Here is a 22,326-nt window from a genome sequence, read left to right on the forward strand (position 1 = left end):
TCTGTTTTCTTTAGGGAACAGCAGTATTACAGTCTGGAGTCTTACCAGCTCTACCAGGTAGGAGCCATTAAGTCATTTGCTTTGTTAAAGAATAATGTTTAAGTCCCTAATTGTGATGAGAGAAACAGAAGATTTATGGAGGCAGAATTAGACTACACTGAGAGGTATCCTGTTTGTGGTTGGCTTTGTGGCTGCAGTTCATGACTGGCAATGATGAAATACATTGCAATCTGTAGTATCTTTGGTTGTAAATATTAATATGTTTAGTTTTCCATTTCTTTTGTGATCTAAAGAGGTTCAAAGTTGTCAGCTTCCATATGAAGTTGATTAGTGCTTCTTCTACTTATATAGATGAAGAAAGTCAAGAAAGTGTTCTTTTTAGGCTATATTAACACCAAGGGGAGACTTGATTTATACATTCAGTGTGTATACCCAGTTTTCTAACAACACAAAACCACAGGAATGGATCGTTACCAGAGGAAACATGGAGATGCTTCTCTCATGTCAGTGGAACTACTGACTGACCAACAAAACCATTAAAGGGAGGAAGCTGAGTATCTGGCCTTGGAAAGATTGTTTAGGCACAGGTAACATGCTGACTAGCTTTTCATTGTAAATCTGCCTATCAGTAGAAGGTGTTGGTCACCTGGAGTTCTCTGTCTAATGTAGCCAGACTGGTCTGGCACCTTTTGTATCATCTTTTCACTTCAAAGATAGATAACATTTTGTAAGCATTTGGTTTTGTGTACTGTCTCCATCTTATTCCTTAGAGAGATCTGTGCAAGGAAGTTGTTTAGTATCCTAAAAGTCTTTATATTTCTTAAACTGTTTACCTGAGAATTCAGCAAATCCACTAAATTGCTCAGGCTGTCTTCTTCCAATAGACATCAAACGGCTCTTTGTGCTTGGGTTTCTTTATTGCTTTTAAAAACCTTGGCAAATACGTAAAGAAGTATACCTGACTGATACCTGTCTGAACAAACCCAGTAAGGTAACTAGGATCAGGAGATGTCTCTGGAGAAGGTCATAAGTAACTTTATTCCTTTTTCTGTCTTAGCAGGAGAAAATCCAGAAATATTTAGCAGATCTTGTTCCTAGTTATTCCACTTGAGTCAGTGGAATTACTCTTGATTTATAGACGTGTAAGTAGAAGCACAAATTGGATCATTAACTCTAATATTATCTTTCCTTCTGGTACTCAGGTTTCTAGTCCTCTGATCAACCTATATAAACCAGAGCACTTACAATTAAAGTGTGTGTAAATACAGGGGAACTTAGGTCTGTAGCTCTGTGTGGTGGGTACAAAATAATTTCTGCATTAATTTCAGTGGCAAATTAATTGTGGATGCAAACAATAGCTGACAAAGACTTAATCTCAGACTATTTTCGCAGATGAAGGAGTTAGCTGTTTTGATAAAACCTATCACTAAACGAATTGGAAGTTTAGAAATACACGACAGATTTTTAGATCAACAGAAAGGGAGAACACAAGACTGAAGAAATTTCAGTGGATAGGTTTTCATGTCTGGGAGAAATAGTGTATAAGAGAAGAGCTGAATACTTGTTGGAATAAATATAAATGCTTTAGGCAAATGCAGCATCTAAAGTGACTGGAGTTTTTTACTATCTTTGTGGGGTTTCATCTTTCAAATAGTCTTATTATCTGACTGTAAAACTTTATTCTTTGATACTACACTACATTTCATAATACAAAAGAAACCCGTTTTCTCTGTCTCGTTGCATTTTTATTATCCTCAGATTTTTAATTTTAAAGTATTGTCTTTCATATATGGGAACATTTAAAGTATAAATGAATTTTCAAAAGATTGGAAATCTTTCAAAATAATACTGTAGTCTTTAAATGTTTTGCTTCTACCATCTGTAGTCGAAGCCATTAACTGAAGGTCTCTGGGTGCTGCCCGGTCATTCAAACAGTTCTGTTGGACTAAAGGAACAGCATTAGAACTTTTGTATGTTTCTCTAGTATGATTTTTTTTTTAATTCATTGTTGAGAATAACATAGGGGCACACTAATTTGAGGCAACTACTTTCAAAACCTGTCTTGCACATGTACTTGGAAAGATACCTCTACTAGCATGAATGATTGTACGAGGATCCAAAATGCAGCTATAATGTTTGCTAGTGTAGCAGTCCACTTAGTCATAAACACACTTTTTTTTATCACTGAAAGGATTGTATTGTATCTTCATTCAAATACACTGTGTGAATGCAAAACCACTTCTTCCAGTGCTACAGGTGCCCATGTGTTCTGTACAATATTTTTCCGCTTGAATGCCTCAGTTCTGTGGCAAGAAATGGAGTTAAAGAGTCAGGATCGATTGTTTAAATACTGTTCAGTTTATTGGTAGTGAATGTGGGTGATGACATTCTCCTTCTACTGTTACTTATATATGCTGAGCAATAGCCTCAGCGACTTCAGAGAAATGTGTCTAATTCTAATGGCAAGCTGAAAAGTGTTCGTCAATGCAGCAACAATTCAGGATTGTATTACTAAATGGAAAAAACCAAGTTGGGGTGAATCATTTAATCCTGGTTTAAATAATTTAGTTGCCTTTGTTATTTATAACTTTGTAAAGATTGATTAGAAAGAGAGACTGAATTAGATTGTTTGCATTTGTAGGAGGAAAATGTTCCCATTTTTATCATAGCTTTGTGCTACAGATCAAGGTAGGGGATTCTTTGGAACTGTATGATGTGGGAATGCCTGCTCTTAAGTATAATAGACTGCCTTTCTGGTTATTATGGACCTTAAAATATCATGGCAGGATAGGGGTTCAAAAATGTGGTTCAGATTTCCTGATTTCTGAGACTGCTGGATTCTGGAGGCACTGAATTTGGCCTAAGAATTTCTCATGGGACCTATACAAAGTTTCTCGCAAATGCTTAAGAAATCTGTAGCACGATCTAGTGGATGCAATTTCAGAGATATGTATATAGGTCCTTTTCCAAAGAGCTGCTTATGTGTTTTGAATTAAGGGATCATGAATGAGATGCACATTCCATTCAGTGCTGAGAGTTGGAAACTGAAAGACAGCATGTTCCTTCACAGAACAGTGAGCTGAAGAGCTCATCATTATCTTGGTTATCTTTCTGGTACTATAAATCAGAGTACTGTAGGAAAAACTGGGCTGAAGGGGTCCTCTAGCTCAAGCCTGTGCCCTGAGGTTAGGATGTGCTTCTGTGTATGTGTCTGACAGGTGTCTGCTTAGCACATTCTGCAATAAGAATCCTTAATCCACCTTAAATCATCCAAAATCCTTATGTTTAGAATGTATTTCCTAGCAGTTGTGTTGTTTCTTGCTGTGATTTAGGCCTGTTCTTTAAATATTGTCCTCCTTCCTAGTTCATTGCAACAGCTTAGATAGGGACCTTCAGCTCTTACTTATATTGTCTTCAGGCTCCCCTTCAAAATATTTGGATTTTCTTAGTTGAGTAGAACTCCTTCACAGCTCCAGTTTTATGAATGATGCTTAAACCACTAAGTTGTTTTTTTTGGGGGGGAGGAAATGCTGCTATTTCTGTCCTTTGTTGCCAACACTTCCAAGTGAACTGAGCAGCCCGAATTCCAAGACTCTTATTTAGAGAAGCTAAGTTGAGTGCTGGAATGGGTTTGCAGAAGTGCCGAGGGACCCTCTGCAATCCCCAGAGGGGCCATGTCGTGCAGGCTCTGTGCACCATATTTCAGACACTTTTGTCCCTTCCCATTAGCTAGGCTGATTGCCTAGGTATTCCCCAGGGGCCAGACCCAACCTTGGGCATTTCGACACTCAAATTAAACTTCTATAGTTGGAGATCTGATCTCCCTGTACTTCTGTGCCGCAGGCTCTGGCATTACACAAATCAATAGCTGAATTGGAAAGTAAGTTAACAAATACCCTCCCCTGGAATGATATTGTTAATATTGTTAAATTTTCTGACTCTTGAAGTCTCTTTTCTTTTTTTTTTTTGTCTGTGCATTTCCATTCTTTTCCATATTCCACAGGAACAAATTCAGCATTGCAACAGACACTCTTGCTATCTGACAGCCTCTTTGCTTGTAATACCAGACACACACATTGCTTGATGTGAAATGTTCTGAAATGATGCATTAAGGAATAAACATAAAGCAATGCTGCGGATTGGAATTCAGTTGAAATGTCAGCTGAATGCTGATTATGAACATTGCATCCCTATTAAATTGTTTTTAGGTAGATAGGAAGTCAAGGTAAGGAGACAAAAAGAAAGAGTAAAATTAAGTATGTAACAGGTGATGAGTGCTGAAAATGAACTCAGCTGTCTGACAGCTTAGCTTTTATGATGGAAAAATAGGCTTTCTTTCATGCATTTTTTAAATTTTTAGTGCAAACCTATGCAGCCTGATACTTCTATTGCAAGCTTAGGAGTAATCTTTCAAGGAATTAGTTGAGAGCAGTGAGATAGAAGAATCTGGGCCATACTGTGTTGGTTGTTATGCTTCAGTTGAAAATAATTTATAATTCACAATTTTTCTTTCAGGAAATGTGTTGTCAGCTCTTCAGATGTAGGAGGACATAGTACACTATGGTACTTTTATTGAGCCAATAAAGGACTGCGTGCTGAACAGTGTCCACCGTAAACAAGTCTTACCTCACAGGGCTAAAAACTGTAATAGAAGAGTATTATTGTAATGAGAAACTGATTAATGAAATTCAGCCATGATATTACATGCTCTTTCTTGATTGTGCTTTATTTTATAAGTGCACTCAAAATAATTCTGTAGGGGAAGAAAAATAGGAGCTCAGAACAAGTAAGCTGATTAAAATACGTATTGCATTTTATGAGCTAACCCTTGGCCTTAGTGACTATCTGAATTACTAGGGGCCTGACATGAGTGGGGGAAAAAAATGTCGCTTTGGTGAAACCGTGTGCTAGTGAATGGACCGAATGCTGCTGCTTCATCCTCTGGGCTGAGTAGATCCAGCAGGTTCCTGTTCCCTGTTTTGGAGGTGGCAGCAGGTGGTAAGTCCATGCCACAGTGACCCTCTAGTCCTGCCTTGTCTGTATCCCTGATTTGCTTCCCCATGCCTTTTCTGACAGATGAGATCTGGGGAAATTGCATGTCCCGGTCTTCTAGAACACAAAGATGAGGAACCTAATTTGCAAACATAGTCATAGTAAGGAAACACATTATGTGACCTTCATTCTTGGCCAGTGTAGATCCTGAGCTTCAGATGCATCAAGATTTTTGGCGCAAATGTAAAGCATCTTTGATGGTATATTTTTCAAAAAATAGACACTAAATTTCCTGGTAGAGGAAGATGGTAATGATTCTAGCTTAACACTTTTGCATTTTTAAGGATGGGAGGCTGGGCTGGAGTGGCCCTACAGCATGGGAAGATGAATAACAGCTAGAGGTAATTACATCCTCTGTGATTCTTTTGGACACACTAATCACTTTGGAAATTGAAAAGTAACAAATTTAGGGAAGTTTTACAGGGTAATTATACATCACCAGGAAACCTTATATTACATTTACAGCAAAAACCCTTCTGGTTTACTCGCAGTATTTCTCCTGTCAGTCAGTAGCTCTAGGCTTTGGATGCTCCTTAAAGCACGGTATCTGTTTTCAAAGGAGGAGATGGAAATGTTGCTTGCCTGAGTGGATCAAAGTACTTCGTAATAAAGGTAGTTTTAATTCAGTAAGAAGCAAGAATTTATCACAGAGCATAGTGTATTCTTCTGTTCTGACTTCTTGTCAGCAAATTTAATAGCCCAGACCTGCAGAGTTTGTGACATACTCCATGAAGGCATAGAGGCTGGGCAGTAAGAAGTGATCGCTTGGTAAGGGCAATGTAGTGTTGCGTGTGTCTGCTCACTGGCCATGTAATGATAGGCGACAGGACTTGAAAATGCAAACTGTCTGGACTCAGTTTATAGCATGTTTCTTCTTGTGGTTCTTTCTTGTAGCACATGCTGTAAACTGTGCTTATTTTTGAAGGGTGGGCATAAAGAAATGACTATGAAGTTAGAAAAATGTTTCAAATAGTGGTTGTCTTCATTGAGCGACATCAGATGTTTGAATCTAATCATATGTAGGAATGCAAAATATTCTGCAGCATATTTTCGTTTTGTCACATTTTGAATATCTTCTTCCTCTTACACACTGAGGAAAGCAGAACAGAAATAACTCTCTTGGTGAGCTACTCAGTTTTAACACAGACCTGAGTGAGTCAGCCACACAGAACTGGATGGCAGGGGAAACTGAAAAAACTATTGTTAACAATCCCTTGCAAGACAAAAAGAATGATGGGAGAGTCTGTCTCCTGCTGGAGGCTTTATACGTTCAGAAATTTGTCTTGCCAACTTGCTTTTTCCATTCCTGCAAGTATTATCCTAGGATTCATAAATTAGAAACAAACCAGTTTATATGGTAGCTGTAAAGAAAAAGGAAGAAAGGAAGAAAATATCTAGGTTGATCACTGTTGACATGTGTTTATACAACACAGTTCAAAGCTTCAGAAAAATTCCATAAGAGATTCGGCTATGTAAATATTTGTTAGTTGCCAGATCTGAAAATGTGGAAAATGCAACAGGTCAAATCCTGAAGCATTAACATAGTTCTTTTAAACGAGCTCCAAATGGGAAAAGTTCAACTTGACCATAAATGGATTGGAATATCTTGTTGTTTTAAATCTCCTTTCCTGTCCTGTATACTTTTCCAAAATCCAAAAAATGTTGCTTAAAAATCCATGTTTCCTGTGAAATTATATCTACTGAATTACATTAAGTTTTTGAGGGAGAAAAATACCCCTCACCAGTTTTGTGATGAAGCTGCAATTAGCATAAAGCCATAATCTTCAAAGTAAGGCAAGGCTTTCGGCTGCATAAAGAATATTCTGATATTCTTAATAATGCAGAGACAGGATGCTCTGAGAGGAGAAAAAGGAAAATAAGTATATCAGCTAGTCCAGGGCATCATACCTTCTGTCCTATTTTTGTGTTTATTTATATCAAGAGTCTTGTTAAAAACAAAATTTCAAACAATATTTTTAGTGGTTAAGTCCTCAGCAGAGTATGTAAAGGTTTTGTTAAAATACAAAATCAGTTTCTCAGTATGGTATGCTTGAAAATTGTTGTACCTTTGGATTACCCTATACATGCTTTTGTGTACACAAATACTGCAAAACTAAAGGTTTTAGTTCAATTGTGCACTCTCAAATAGGTGTTTATTTTTTTAATCCATTTTCCTCATTAAACAAGATCATACATAGTTTTGTTTAGATTTATTTTATAAAGATGTAGGAATAATTTTACAAGCATGGAAGTTAGTAGAATTAGAAAAAAATTGTATGAATGTATAATTTATCTGGGGAAAAATTAAGAAATCGACAGTTTCTTTAGGTTCCTAGTTCATGCAGATGTCTTGGGTATTTGAGACTGATATTTATTTTATAGAATTTCTTCATGTTGTGCAAGAATTACAGTAATTTTTGGATGCTATTTTAAAAACAATTTGCAGAGAAATGTCTCACCTGCTTAGAGACTGTTCATCAGTTCAGAAGAGAGTGACAATTTTACACCTGATGCCCAACACCCAGCAGCACGTGGCACAGCTGCCCTGTCACCAGCACAGGGTCATGCACAAATGCAGCCTCCTACCTCGCTTCTGTTAAGCCCCTTTTACTTGCACTGGAAGTTCCTTTGAAATTATTCGAGTGAGGGAGTAAATGCTGCTCATCTTGATTAAGGTGCCCACAGTGACAATGGTAGAGACAAGCGGTTCGTGGCTGGATTGGGATCGTGCTAGCCAAGCAGGCAGGTGTAATGCTGATTAGTTTGCTGGTTAAATAAAGAAGGGGTACGTGTGTGCAGACAAAGCCCACTACACGCGGACCACTCTGTAGGTTTCCGAGTTGCTAGCTCTTGTTTCTTCAAACTTCCACGTTTCCTACCATACCTGGGACAGCTTCCCGCTGATCTGAACAGGGATGGGGAAAGGTGACCCACCGTGCCATCGGACATGCCCTCAGTAAAGCTCGCCTGGCTGCGACAGTGGGAACAGTGCTTCACAAGAACCAGCTGTGGCCTGGATTCAAAGCTCATGGAAGCCAGACCCTTTTCCTACCCTTCACCCTGCCCCAGTTTGTGTCTGCACGTCTAAAACTGGATGGTGGGCTACTGAAGTGTGATACAGTTCTTCCCATTAACTTTAATAGGTTTTGGATCAAGTCTGATGATATTTTAATGAACACTTCAAGATTTGTGGATCCCAAATCTATGTTATGCATTGCAAAGGCAGCTGCCCACTCAGTTTTCATTGCCATTTTACTTCTCAGTTCAAGACGACTGTCTCTGTGAGTGAGGTAGTACTTGCCACAAACTGGGAGGCCAGTATCCTGAAGTTCTATAGAAGGCATCCTTTCTTTCTAAAGGGAGAAAAACAACAAAATTAGATTATAATGCCCTAATCTCAGGATAAAGAATTTAGCAAAAAAAAGAGAAATACTGCTTAAATGAAGATCAATGACTTGTAATTCTTACTGACAGTTTTCTTCATGTTTCAGAAACAACTACTAAAAATGCTGATGCACAGCAGATATGTAATAATAGCAACAGGTATTTAGATTTAAGGTGAATATCTCTCTTTGAAAACAGGTGGTGCCTCTGTCATGGAAACTTCTGGGTCTTTGAAAGTGCATAGAGGGCACAGTCTCCAAGCTGGTAAGTAGAAGTGGTTATGAGGTATGTGTGTGCATGTAAATTTAAACTAAATTAAACTATTTTAAATTCAGAAAATGTTAAAGGTAATGTATGACTTGATTCCCTATTGTAAGGCTTATGTATTTCTTTGGGTTTTTTGCTTTGCAGGGATTTTGTTAGAAAGGCAGTGACAGATGGGATAGGTTTAGAAGAGGCAGTGACAGATGAGATAAGTGTCAGAGCATAGGCAGTAATCTTATTCACAGTAGTAAAATGCTGCCAGAACTTTAACAGAGGGCACCCACCAAAAAAACCCCACCTTGAGCCATGAGCAAGCCTGTACCTTAGCAATGATGTGGTAGGGATAAAAAACCCCACCACATTTAAAGATACTTCATGATAATGGAGAAAGAAACAACACCAGCAGACAAAATTGTGAGTGTTTATCATTCAAAATTAATCCAAATACGTTCATTCTATGGGCATAGCTTTTTAGCTTGCCTTGTTTGAACTGGGATGGAGTCTGAGATCATGAGAGAACCTAGGCATCTTTTTTCAGCTTTGTGCTCTGGAAGAACTGGTGATGTTGTGCAACCTGGCTTCTTGCAAAGATGATGATTTGCACTTGGAAAGCGAAGTTATATTTGGAAGGGCTAGTTTAAGCATTTTCTACAGAGCTTTGTCAGAAATCAAGAAGTTATCCATCATGCTGGAGGTGGAATTTTAACAAGAGTCTTCCAGATGCTCCCAAGATAACCCACGCACTTCTTCCTGATTCATGCATTCAAGACAGCTTTGCTTCCCCATCGATGTACAGCAAAACACACTGTTGACTTCAGTGACCTTCAATGTGAATACCTGTAAAAATGTCCTAACGTTTATTTCCTTGCTGTTACACTCATTAGAAAATGCTGACATACCACCACAGAACAGTCAACAGTAGCCACTGTACTTTCTGAGATTTTTCAATATGATTATTCAAATTAGAAGGTTACAAGTCAAAACTGGAAAATCATACGCTTTGTTGTCATTGTGCAAATTCCTAAATCCAAATTGACGATATTCCTGTATTCTAGGTTCTAAAGGTGGTTATGAGACGCTGACACTTCCTGCAGAACCTGGAACTCCTACTAGCCCTGAGGAACCTGGTGAGTAAAGATCTTTGCAGCCAGTTGCATTAGAGGACACTAACATCTGTTTCTTTTCGCATTTCCTTTCTTGTTGTGATGTCTTCTAAACACTTTTTTTGAGGTCGTGCCCATTAAATGTGTCAGCTTTACATGCATGCTGACACACACACTTATCTTGGGGCTTTGTTTATGGTGTTGGTTTTCTTTCTGTGTTCTTTATCGCACATTTCTCAGAATGGTGCCTACACAGGGTAGAAAATATGAATAACTAACACTTGCTGAAAGAAGGGTAAACCACCATTTTCAAACATTATTTTCTTCTTCCCTCCCCAATTATACTGTCTTTTCCTTTCTTTTCTCCTGTTACTTACTATCTTTTTTTCTTCCTACCTTTTCCCCCTTTCCCCCATTTCAGAATGTTGTAACCACACATTTTGGTCTGTTTTTCTCTCGAATCCTCCTTCCATAATGATCTCGAATATTGGTCCTCTGACCTCTCTTGTAAGCATCTTCTACCTCTGTTCACCCAGAACGGACTGCTCCAAAGCACTGTCTTTGTCCATGGCTCTGTGTGTCTGCCCTGTTTTCTTAGGATGAGCTTTTGCTTACTTGTGCTTTTCAAATAAACCTTTCTCTTCAAAGAAATATATGCCAGTTTTTCATGTCTAATGAGGGGTTTTTTTTTTAATTTGAAGGGAAAACGAAAAGTCAAGTATTTCTATGCTTACAAAGAAAAGCACAGTTTCTACTAAGACAGCACAGTCTAAACAACAGAGGACTTTTCCTTTCCTTCCATTCCAGTTTGCCCAACTTTCTTCCTGGTTTGTTTTTTTTTTTTCTTTGAGAAGAATATTTGATAGTTGCCAGGGGTTTCTTTGTTCTGTGTGTTTCTTTTGCTTTTCTTGCACAAAGCCCCACCAATTCATATATTTTTCTCCATGTGTGGTTTTTTCCTTCTCAGGAAAATCACTGGGCTTGTCTGCATCAGGTGTGACATTCAGCTCCCTGAATATATATAGAAAGGCTTCAAAAATTGTCTTTTCCTTCATGACTGTTCGTGACTATCAGTCCTTGAGATTGTCATTTGCTTACACCTTTAACTACCTGGGATGCAGCTTTTCAGTAGTATGGTTCTGCTGAATCCCTTTTGGCACATTTAGGCCAAATTCCTATGAAATACGTTAGACACAATAATTGAAAATAATTTCTGAGAATTATGTTTGATGAAGATATAGAAATTTCTTCTGTTTGATTTTTTTTGTTTGTTTGTTTGTTTACCTTTTCATTTTGTTTCTAACACCTGGCTTTGGAACAACAACTTGAAGTCTGACAGTCAGAAAAATGTTTGATTACTTCGTGGATGTTCCTATGTTTTCTTTACGAATATCTGTCAGAAAATTGGCCAACTTTCCAGGCTTTTAAAATTTTGGACTGCACAGTAGATTCTTTTGATTTAAACAGCTTAAGCCTGGAGACATTACATTATCTTTGTACCTACTGTAGCCTGAAATCTCTTACTGTTGCCCAACTTCGTATGAGCTACCTCTGCTATTCTTAATACAGTCCAAGAAGAAGAAAAAGTTCCTCTTAATGGTTATTCACAGCTGCTGTTGGTTGGATGAAAGAAGTCATTCTCTTCTGTGCCATAAAAGCCTTGATCACCTACTGCCTCTCCATTCACGTCTCAACAGTGTCTGAATGGGCAGGAAAGAAAAGCAGTGATTTGGACAAATCAAGTTTTGATAGGAGTTTTATGCGCGGACAGGGAAGGGCTTAATGAGAGAACATCAGGGAACTGGAAGGGACAACCTGAAAGTGATGCCATCTGTCCTCTGTGCTCATCTGTCCCAAATTGACTTAACAGAAGAAAGCATTTAAGGGTAAGAACTTCAACTGGACTGGACAGGCAGGTGATTACTAGCCTGCTGAGAAGGACAATGAGAATGTGACTCAAAGGTTTGCCCAAGCACAAAGGGAATACGGGTTTGTATTTGGGTCTCCTGTAGTCCAGGCAATTCTAGGAATTCTCTTGGTATTCATGGATTGAGAAACTAGATATAGGTGCCCGATGTCACTTCAGAGGCTGAGGGCTGAAATGCCTGGTTGGCCAGTGAATGGAACCTTCTGCCTTTTCTCTTAGTTTCATTTCTGGCAAGATTAGAATAACTGGAAGTAGGGCTGGAAGAGGTCTTGAGAATTCATCCAGTAGACACAAAAGTTGTCTTTAAGTCAGAATCACTTTACAGAAAACTGTTTCCTAGTAGATGTTAGTCTATCTCTTTTTTAGAAATTTCTAGATGCAGAAATTCTTCAGCCTCTGTGGGATTTCCTCTAATGTTCTTGTGATCTTTACTATTAGAGAAGGTTTTCCTACTGTCTGATCTTCTACTTTTTTCCTACAATTGAAGTATTTTATTATTTGTCTGTCCCCACTTGGCATCGTTTTTGTCTGTTTCAACTCAGCTGTCAATGTTGTCTTCTGAAGCTTGCCTTCCCCTTGCTTTAAACGGTTCTTCAGTCCCTGTTTTCAGGACACACTCTCTGAACTTCTAGTGACTTTGGTTGCTCTCTTGAGAATGATATAAGAGTCCACATCTTCCTGGAACAGATTACTTTATACAGGGCTTTACTAACCTAAGTTAGAGCTGAAAGCACTGTGCATACACTGCTTCTGTTTGAAAATCTCTGCATAGCGCTTGCTTTCTGTCACAACACAGTGAGATCACTGACTGTGGTCTGTGGTCTTCTGCATAGATCCTGACTTGCTCATTCTCGCAGGATCTTTTCTGTAGAAACCTTAGTGTTCTCGTGTTCCATCTACAACTGAGGAATGTGCTGTTTGCCAGGCTAAGTTGTTGCTGCTGAACGTTTGCTTTCAGAACATTTGATGGAACATTGCGTTTTTATGAAATGCATCATTGGTCATTACAAACAGTGTCTACAACAACGTGTTACTTATTTTAGAAGGGGCAGTAGGTTATTCAGCTGATGTCCCTGCATCAGATCGACCCCACAGCGAGACAGCCACCTATGTTAATATTCCTGTCAGCCCTACTTCCAAAAAACAACTTCATTACATGGAACTGGAACTTCAAGAACCCAGCACAAGCATAAGAGGTAAGGAAGTCTGCAGTACTATTTAAACAGCAAAGGAAGGAGTAATGCAGACTGGATTGGGAATTTTCATTTCTCACCTATCCATAGACTCCTGCTAACAGAGGAGTTGAACACTGGTCCGTTTGTGAGGCAGTTGTAATTGCCAACTCTGTTGGAGATTTTTAAGTGATGAGGTTCTATAAGATGTTGCGTCCCTCTGACAGGTGCATTGTATATGCACTCCATCAAACGTGAACATTTCTGTGTCTGTGGAGTTTGGCAGACGGTAATTTGCTTTGTGTTCTCAAGATTTTCGTTGCACGTATTAGAACTACACTTAATTTTTCTTGCTTGGCTTCAGAAACAGGCCTGTGGGTGTAGGTGTACAGGGCTTGCTCCTGAAGATGCTGACTCTGAAGCCATGCAGCATATGCTGAAGCATAGAACGCAGTGTTCTTCTATCTGCTCTCCACAGAGATGTGTGAAAATGCTGCAGAGAGGAAGCCAATTCAAGTATTTGATTTAAAAAATATTTTTTTTAAATTCGTTTGTCTGGATCTGGGTATTTTACTTCTATGCTTAACTTGGACAATCAGTACAAAAACATGCATTATACCTACCATGTGTTGTCATCTAGAGATGCATTCCTCCTCACAGAAAGCCCCTAATCAGGATCTGGCATTTAATTGCTCACATCTGGTATTGATGGGTTTTCCATGTATAGTTTTCAGCTATTTGGATTTGAACTTTTATACTTTTAATTTCAGCAACTTAATTAACTTTGAAATGCTAGCACCTTTCCCATTGGTTTTTTGGGGTTGTTTATACGGCTCTAGTTAAGTAATTGTAAGCTTCTCCCACACTTTAATGTAGTTCTGTGTATACCATCCTGTCGAGATGTAAAGGCAATGTTTTATCTTCATTTCAAAGACAGCAAACCAAGGCATTAAGAACGAAGCGCCAACTTCCACAAACTGACAAAAGATTTCCTAAGTGTCAACTACTCTCTCAAGCTCAAGTTGTATAACTTTGAAGGTGCTCTTAATGACCACAAATATTTTATTTTTTCATACTAAGGTTTTCCCAGCCTCTGGAGTTGTATGTCTGCACCTATGCAGAACTGTTTGGCTCCCGAACAGACTAAGCAGCTTTTATCTCCTGTGTTGCCAATTACTGGACTAAACTGTCATTCTGTCTGAGGCTGAAGGTGGTTGATCTGGTAAACGTTCACAGAGTGCCTAATCCAGGCAAAGAAGAATCCCTGCCAACTGCCCTACCAAAGGTGTTTTCTTTCCAAATACCAGATGTTGTTCATGTACTGACTAGTAGCCTGCTGATGAAGTCTCCCAGAAGCGGGGGAGCTGAGCTCAATTTTGTCTTCTGCTGGGAGGAGTAGGGGTGGAGATTCAAATCTGGGGCAGAAATACAAGTGGTTCATTTGCTTATTTGAAGAAAACCAGATAGCTAAAACACGTAAAATCTGTAGATAACAAAGCTTTTGACTTTTAAAAAATTTTTTTTTAGTTGTGGTTATCATCTTACTCCCTTTCTAGAGCTTGCTTTAAAGACAGGACCAAGACCATCTAGGAAATCTGTGGAGGAAGTGTCTTGATAGCTTAACCCTGCGCCAGTTTTACCCAGGAATATAGGAAACGTATAGTCTTTTACAGGGCTTTATTTGCTTTTTCAGCAAGTGGATCATGCCGATATGCACAGATTGACATTGCAGCCACCGAGACAGCCCACAAAGTGGGAACGCAGCATGCTCAGTGCCGGGAGGAACGCTTGCAGGAGCTAGAGCAGAAGAAAAAAGGGGCTCAGCAGTGACCTGTCTAGGAAAGGACTTTTTGCTCACCATAAATTGGTACTAATTTATCTTCCAAAATATTCACATGTATTGTAAAAAATACTCATACTAAAAGCTGCCATTGCTTATTGCATTTATACCAGATTCATTCCAATACCTTGATTCCTAATTGGAAAGCTGGTAGCCTGAGGGGTGTGTGTGGTCTTTCTTTTTGTTTTAATTTGGTTGCAAAGTCCAGATTTTTTTTCATATGCAATGACAGATGCAAGTTACCTTTTTCTACGATTCTAAAATCCTGGAGAACCTGGAACCAATTCCAGTGTTTATTAAATGGTGGCATTTTCTTTAAAATTAAAGAACTTGAATGTGTGCAGATAAGGGAATGTGAGTGTGTGTGTGTGGTAAGTGTACACATAGGTTTGCATGTGTGCGTATGTATGTATGTAAGCACACATTACTGACAAAATATATGTATATATCTGAGTGTATAAAATATGTAAAACTTCTATTAATATATTCATGGACTCTTACAAAAGCAAGAAAATTCAGTGCCTGATTTTTTGCAGGCACAGTTTTGTTCAATTTATATCCTTATTTATGGACATGCTTTGCTTTACCTATAGGTAATTCATTTTTATACCTCACCAAGAGTTCTGTAGCTTTGGCTAAATTTGCTCAGATTTAAAAGCTGCAGTGTATATGCATGCATATGTGCATGCATACAGACAAGAGCGTACACAAACAAGTTATTTAATTATGCCTGTAAAGGAAAGTGATGTGAAGGGACATTTTCAGTGCTTCTATTCTTAGAAACCCTGTTTTAGACACCATGGGCTTTGATTTCATAGGTGATGAGTACCTGTAATTCTTAGCAGTTTTTCTGGCGTTGAACATATGTATCACTTAGAAAAGAGGTCTCGGGTTTCTCACACAGGATATCTTCAAATCAAGGTACTCAAAAGAAACACTCATTTTGAAAATTGAGTCTATTTATATCTCCAAAACTATCCCTAATGTAAACCAGCATGAAAATTGGATCATCCACCTTGAATCTAAGACTTTCATTGAATAATTCTCTGCTGTCCCTAAACAGCATAAAACCAGTTCTGTGTAAGCAGATGATGTCTTCAGAGATGCTACAGAATTCAGGCACAGCAGGATGTTCTATTGTAATACAGGTTTAGCCAGAAGTCTGTGACATCTTGCTTTTGTACAGTGAAACTGTATAATTCAAAACTTAGTTTTCTGTGTTGCATTGTCCATGTAATTCTTATGTTCTATGTATTTGTCCTGATACAAAATCTTATTTAAATAAAATGTTACAGCAGTGACACTACACTAACAAAGCAGTGTAATTACGAAGAAAACAAAATTTTGGCCTGAAATAACGTATCAACTTTGGCTTCCAGAAGTTATCGGGAGTAATATCTTGGGTATAATGATTTTTTGACCGTGTCCTCTTAAGATATAATATCACTGCCCAATTCTGTTTTTCAGATATGCATTAAAATCCATATCGGTGAGTGGAAGCTTTGTGCCAGTAAGGGTTTCACTAAGTGACTTAGAAGGAGAGGCGGGTGTTTGTTTTAGAGGCAGAATTTAACCTATAAATTTATTTGAATGTAGCCTCAAAAATAATGTAAAATATCAGAAATCTCTCAAATAAATAAAAATGTGTTTGAGAGTTGACAACTGCCATTGTCATATGTCCTGCGCTGAGATGTACTTTTCTGTTTATCAGCCTAGCATGTTTCTGAAAGGAAAAGAGATATTTCTTACGAGATTCTCAGTTTAAAAGATTTTTCTTATTTGACAAGTGGACATTGGTGATCTGCTTTGTAAACACATATTCAGTACAACCAGAATGGCCTGGACTTACAGCTCCTTGGGACCAGGTTTACCTAACTGAACTGCTGTTCAGTTAATGATCCTCCACTGGAGGACTTGCAGAGTTAAGTATCTTGCTATGTGCATATTTATATTTAATACTTAAAATGAGCATAGCGTGCCTGATGCACTGAAATGCAGTGTTTTTCATCATGATATAATGAAGCTGCAATATTTCTATTGCAAAAATCCATTTACCAGGAAAATATATTACCCAGGCTCTCTACAAAGACCGCCTTTCTGCATGCTGCTCAACATTGCTTGCATGGAATCCTGGACTTGCAGGATGGGTAACGATTTGACAGAACAATTAAGGTTAGTCAGATTGCTGCTGGCCTTACAGGAGGAATAAGTTCTGCTGCTAAAAATGAAGGCTTTGCTCATTTTTAATTTAGCGTTCTACCAGAGTCTGATCTTCTCCTGCCCTTACCAGGAGTATGAAGCGTTAATTACCTGAAGAACAAAACAATGTGATGTGGCTGATGATACTTCTCTAAGATGTTCTTGAAGTACTTTAACAGTGCAGAAACACCAGTTTGGGGGCAGTGCTCCCAGAGGTAAGAAAACACGCTGTCGGCAAGCACGGTGTTTGGGCACAGCCGTTTGTGTGTTACGTACGTACATCCTTCTCTCTGATAGTCCTACTCAGTAGGTTGCTGCCAAATGTAACTACTGCTGCAGTGGGTTTTATGGCGTTGTTCATAGACGCTGAACATTTTTATATGCAAGTATCTGGATGATGGAATTTCTCCAAATGAACATGTGCTGCTGGATGGGGTGCTGGAGCTTGGAGGCATTTAATTGCCCAACAATGCGAATAGCTGTCGGGGTTTTAATAGCACTCCGGCACCTAATTGTGGAAAATGCCAGTAGGAGTCTTTATGCATCTAAATATGTGTGAAAATCTGCCCTGAGAGTTGTTTTTAGCAAATAGCCTGGAAAAATTCCTCATTTTCCTCTCTGCTGTAAACAAAACAGTTTTAGTTAGTGTAGCCTGGAAAACTGTACTTGAATCTGAATTATGAGTGCTGACATTTCTTTATGAGATGCTGAAAGATGCACCCTTTGGTAAGTACCTTTCCTACTTTGTCTGGGATAACACACAACTCTTGCTAAAATGACAACAGGAAGAAGATGCAGAATTTTCTGTGTTGCTAGCCGCTCATTTCTGTTCACATTGAGCACTTTTTTCAGATGACAGTGCTGTTACATTTTTATGTCACCTTTTCTCTGGGTAGATCCTCAGCTCTCATTTTGCCAGTCATATGAACATTATTTTGCAATCTAGGTTGAAAGGAAACGTTAATTTAACGTCATACAACAAAGCCAAGTAAGGATGGAAGAATTAGAAGTTGTTAAAGGGAAATTTGTAAGGACCAGCTCTGCAAACTTGAGTCTTTTCTAGAACTTAGAAAAAGTGACATTTTTGAACAAATCTGGATGGTTTCTGATGAGTTCAGTTTTATGCTTTCCCTGACCAGCTGTATCAGCTGAATGGTCACAAGTCCATGGGGCCTGGCGGGATTCATCAGGAGGATGAAGGAGCCAGCGGATGGTACGGCAGGACCCTGCTTGATGAGCTGCCAGAGGTCTCGGGAGTCTGGGCAGGTCCCTGCTGACTGGAAGCTCGCCAGCGTTATTCCGGTTTACAAGAAGGGTGTGAGGGAAGACCAGGGAACTACAGAGCTCTTAGTCCAGCCTCAGTTCCTGGAAAATTATGGAGAAGATCATACCGAGTATAATTGAAAGGCACTTACAGAATAATGCAGTCATCATCAGGCACTGCCAATGTGGGTTCAGACAGGGAAAGTCCTGTTTAACCAATTTGATATCCTTCTACAATAAGTTCACCTGCCTTGTGGATGAAGGGAAGGCAGGGGATGTAGTTCCGGATTTTAGTAAGGCTTTGGATACTGTCCCTCACAGCACCCTTCTGGACAAGGTGTCCAGCTGTGGGATGAGCAGGTTCATGGCACGCTGGGTGAGGAACCGGCTGAAGGGCGGAGCTCAAAGGGCTGTAGTGAAAGAGGCTACATCTGGCTGGTGACCAGTCACCAGCGGTGTTCCTCAGGGCTCCGTCCTAGGGCTGGTTCTGGTCCATGTATGTATCAGTGACCTGGATGCAGGAGTGGAATGCAGCTTTAGCAAGTCTGCCGACGATACCAAACGGGGAGGTCCTGTTGACTCTGTTGAAGGACAAGTGGCCTTGCAGAGGGCTCTGGATAGATGTGAGCACTGGGCAATGGTTAATGGGGTGAAATTCAACAACTCCAAGTGGAAAGGGCTGGAGGGATATCCTGCAAGGAGCGGCCAAGGGCTCTGGACTTGCCTGGTTTAGAGAGAAGGAGGCTGAGGGGAGACCTCATTGCTCCTTGCAGCTTCCTGAGGAGGGGACGTGGAGAGGGAGGTGCTGAGCTCTCCTCCTCGGGATCCAGCAACAGGACGCCCAGGAACAGCTGAGCTGCGCCGGGGAGGTTTGGACTGGACACCAGGAAGCGTTTCTGTACCGAGAGGGGGTCAGACCCTGGGACAGAAGGGGTCGATGCCCCAGGCCTGTCGGTGTCCCAGAGGCATCTGGACAGTGCCCTCAGCAACGTGCTGGAACTTCTGGTCAGCCCCAAAGTGCTCGGGCAGGTGAACCGGATGGTGGTTGTCAGTCCCTTCCAGCTGAAATTGTTCTATTCTATTCTGAAGCTGACAGGCTTCAGGGTAGGCTCACTCTGAGGCTTAGGACAGTGATGATCAGTGGGTTACAGAGTGAAACCAACTCTCCTACAGACTTTTCTCTGAAAGGCTGGAATGTGACTGGAAAATACATGTAATTCACATCCTGGATTCTGATACAATAAATAGCTTTATAAGACAGTGGGTAGGTTTGGGAAAGATCAGCTGCCAAGTACACTTTGAGTTTGGTGAAAACTTTTGGGGGAGTGAAAGTTAACTTTAAAACTTATTTGCTTTCAAATATTTGTCTGCATCAGAGCATCTAGAAATAATTCAAATTTATTATCCCACCATGTACACAGAGGCGTATGTAACATCACCGTTCTACTGAAATAATAAGTGTCAACTTATTTGAGGAATGTGCAGTGGGGAGGTGGGAACAGAAAGCAGATTTAGCATGACAGTAATTTGTCTCTACATTACATTATACTGTTGTGAAATCCCTAAAAAAAAAAAAAAGCCTTAGCATCTGCTATTGTATAAGTTAAATTTTGCTCATCTGTGGGCTGAGCTGGCAATTTATAGATAGTTCATATACAGAAAATAGAGCAGATTGCATGCTTGGAAAGGAATCCGGCCCTTGGATGCCAAAGTTTTATTATGTGATGAATTGCTCGGACTCCTCACGCATCGGTGTCCCTGTCTGCTGCAGTCGGAAGATGTGCCCCGTGGCCAGCCTTTGGCTGTTGTAACGCTTTGTCCTTTTACTACCAACAGTCAGCAGTACTGGACGCAAATCGGGAAGCACAGGAAAAATTTGTATTGGGAGTCTGACGGAGAAGTAGGCAGGTGTCAGCAGACAGATGGAGAGCAACAGTCATGCTTTGCCCGCTACCCTACTGACAGGAGCAGGGCAGCGACGGGGTGACAGGAGAGTGTTTGAGGCTGTAAAATGCATTTTGGGCCAGCGCTGGGGACTGCCAGTGTAGGCCTCAGCAGGGCCCCCAGTGCGGTGCAATTGATGAGGGAGGATGTGTTGGAACTTGTGGGCCATAAACCCTGGGAAGAAGGGAGTTAGTGCCCAGCCATCCTGACCCTGAGAAGAAGAGAGATAGTGCCGAGCCATCCTGAGGGAGGAAGCAAGGCCTTGGATAAGATAAGAAAAGAATGTGTCTGCATGGCCTTAGTTTAGATGAGCTTAGGAAAAGAATGTGTCTGTATTAGCAACTGTGTTAACCAATCAATAGGTGCCTAGTTTGAAACTTAACCAATCAGTTTAAAACACGCTACCTTCTGATCTGTATAAATGTATGTGTGTAAGAACAATAAAACGATCATCCTGCTTGCATCAAGCGGTGTCCCGTCTCTCAATCGCGGCAAATTGGTGACCCCGACGTGATTCGGAGAAAAACCACCTATCTGCGTGGCATGCTGCGAGTCCCACAGGACGTTGAATGAGCTGCTGAAAGGAAGCAGGAGCCGGCTTAAACAATCCCTCCGGAGCTGAGAGGTGAGCTGTGGGAAACATGGGAAGTCAGACGTCTTCCCCAGAGAGAGACGTATATGAGCTTATGAAAGCTCTCCTTAAAAAACATGGAAAGAATATTTCTGGGCATGATCTTAAACTAATGCTTAAATGGGTACAAGTGAAGATGCCCACCGTAACTGCGTCTACTATCTTTATGCGGGAACTTTGGGATGATGTGGGGGTGAAACTATGGGACGCGGCAACGACAGGCAACGCCGAAGCGCAGCGTATGCTCCCCTGGTGGAGGAGTGTTTTTGAGACTTTAAAAGCGCAAGAGAAAAATCATAAAGACAAAGCAGGGGAGGAGGATAACTCTCCCACGGCGCCTCCGGTGCTGCCGGAGAACAAACCCTTAAGAGTGTGTGCTGCGAGATACCCCCCAGAGGGGGATCCTTTTGACCCGGGTCCGGTGGATCCGGAAACAGAACCAGATCTCTACCCCCCTAACCCGCGCGATGTGTGGGCTAATATAAAACGCCAAGCCTTGAAGGAGGGGGAGTTAGAAATCGCTAAAACAATTGTAGCCCCTGTGATCTATCAGGGTCGGGGGGTTCAGTGGGAGGCTTTATCTTTCTTGGTAATTAAGGAACTGCATCGTACTGTTACTGAGCATGGGCTTTCGTCTCCGTATTTTGCAAGTTTGCTGTCTTCTGTTTTCGACACTTATGTTATGACTCCGCATGATTTAAAATCTTTAGCGCAACTGTTACTGACTCCGACACAGTACTCCCTGTGGGAGTCACACTGGAGGGGGGGACTCCAGGCACTTCTCATGACTTACGTGGGTCATGGCAATGCAGCTATAGCTGCGCTGACTATCGAGCACCTTACTGGCACGGGTCAGTATTCTGATCCGGTGGCTCAACCCCGGGATATCCCACGGGAAGCTCTTGAAGCGATTCGTGAAAAAGCTAAACAAGGCCCTTTTTAAGGTTCCTGACTCACAAAAACCGCTAAAAACCTTCACTACGATTACCCAGGACCCCCGGGAACCTTATATGCAGTTTATTGACAGGCTGAAGCAAGCTCTGGAGCGTCAGATAGACAACACGGAAGCGCGGGAGATTTTGTTGTTAAAATTGGCTGTAGAAAATGCTAATGTGGATTGTAAAAAGTTACTGAAATCTCTCCCAAATCCAAACCCCACACTGGTGGAAATGGTAGAGGCTTGTAATAGAATTGGCACTATGGATCATAAATTTGAAGCCATGGCTGCTGCTTTCGCGGCCATGCACAGCTCTGGGGGGCCCAGGAACTGTTATGGTTGCGGCAAACCAGGTCATTTGAAAAGGAACTGTTTGGCTACCAATGCTGGTGCCGGGCCCCAGGCCCTTGGGGTCTGCCCTAGATGCCGAAAAGGGCATCATTATGCTAATCAATGTCGGTCTAAGTATGATTTCCAGGGTCAACCGATACAGGGAAACCGATCGCGGAGCGCGGGGCAGCGACGCGCGCAGACACAAGTACCGCAGCTGACGTTCCAGCCCCCACGGAGGGAACCAGCAGTGTCTCAAGTCTCCACCCAACAGCAGCTG

The 22,326-nt window shown here is 40.7% G+C and overlaps 1 protein-coding gene across 3 annotated transcripts in view; it reads left to right on the plus strand.

Annotated features, from left to right (window-relative positions):
• The window catches only part of DOK7 (docking protein 7), a 73,912-nt gene extending 57,601 nt beyond the window's left edge, over positions 1–16,311 (plus strand). For 2 of the 3 annotated variants that reach the window (XM_075420425.1, XM_075420426.1), the window contains 5 exons: positions 15–57; positions 8,635–8,700; positions 9,756–9,827; positions 12,774–12,926; positions 14,596–16,311. In XM_075420425.1, the coding sequence (XP_075276540.1) occupies positions 15–57; positions 8,635–8,700; positions 9,756–9,827; positions 12,774–12,926; positions 14,596–14,732 (471 nt within the window). In that variant the 3' untranslated portion in view covers positions 14,733–16,311. The remainder of the gene's footprint in view (positions 1–14; positions 58–8,634; positions 8,701–9,755; positions 9,828–12,773; positions 12,927–14,595) is intronic. The other variant, XM_075420424.1, reaches the window with a different exon arrangement.
• The last annotated feature ends 6,015 nt before the right edge of the window (positions 16,312–22,326 follow it).

Source organism: Opisthocomus hoazin, chromosome 5, assembly GCF_030867145.1.
Source record: "Opisthocomus hoazin isolate bOpiHoa1 chromosome 5, bOpiHoa1.hap1, whole genome shotgun sequence".
In the NCBI taxonomy this organism is placed as follows: Eukaryota; Metazoa; Chordata; class Aves; order Opisthocomiformes; family Opisthocomidae; genus Opisthocomus; species Opisthocomus hoazin.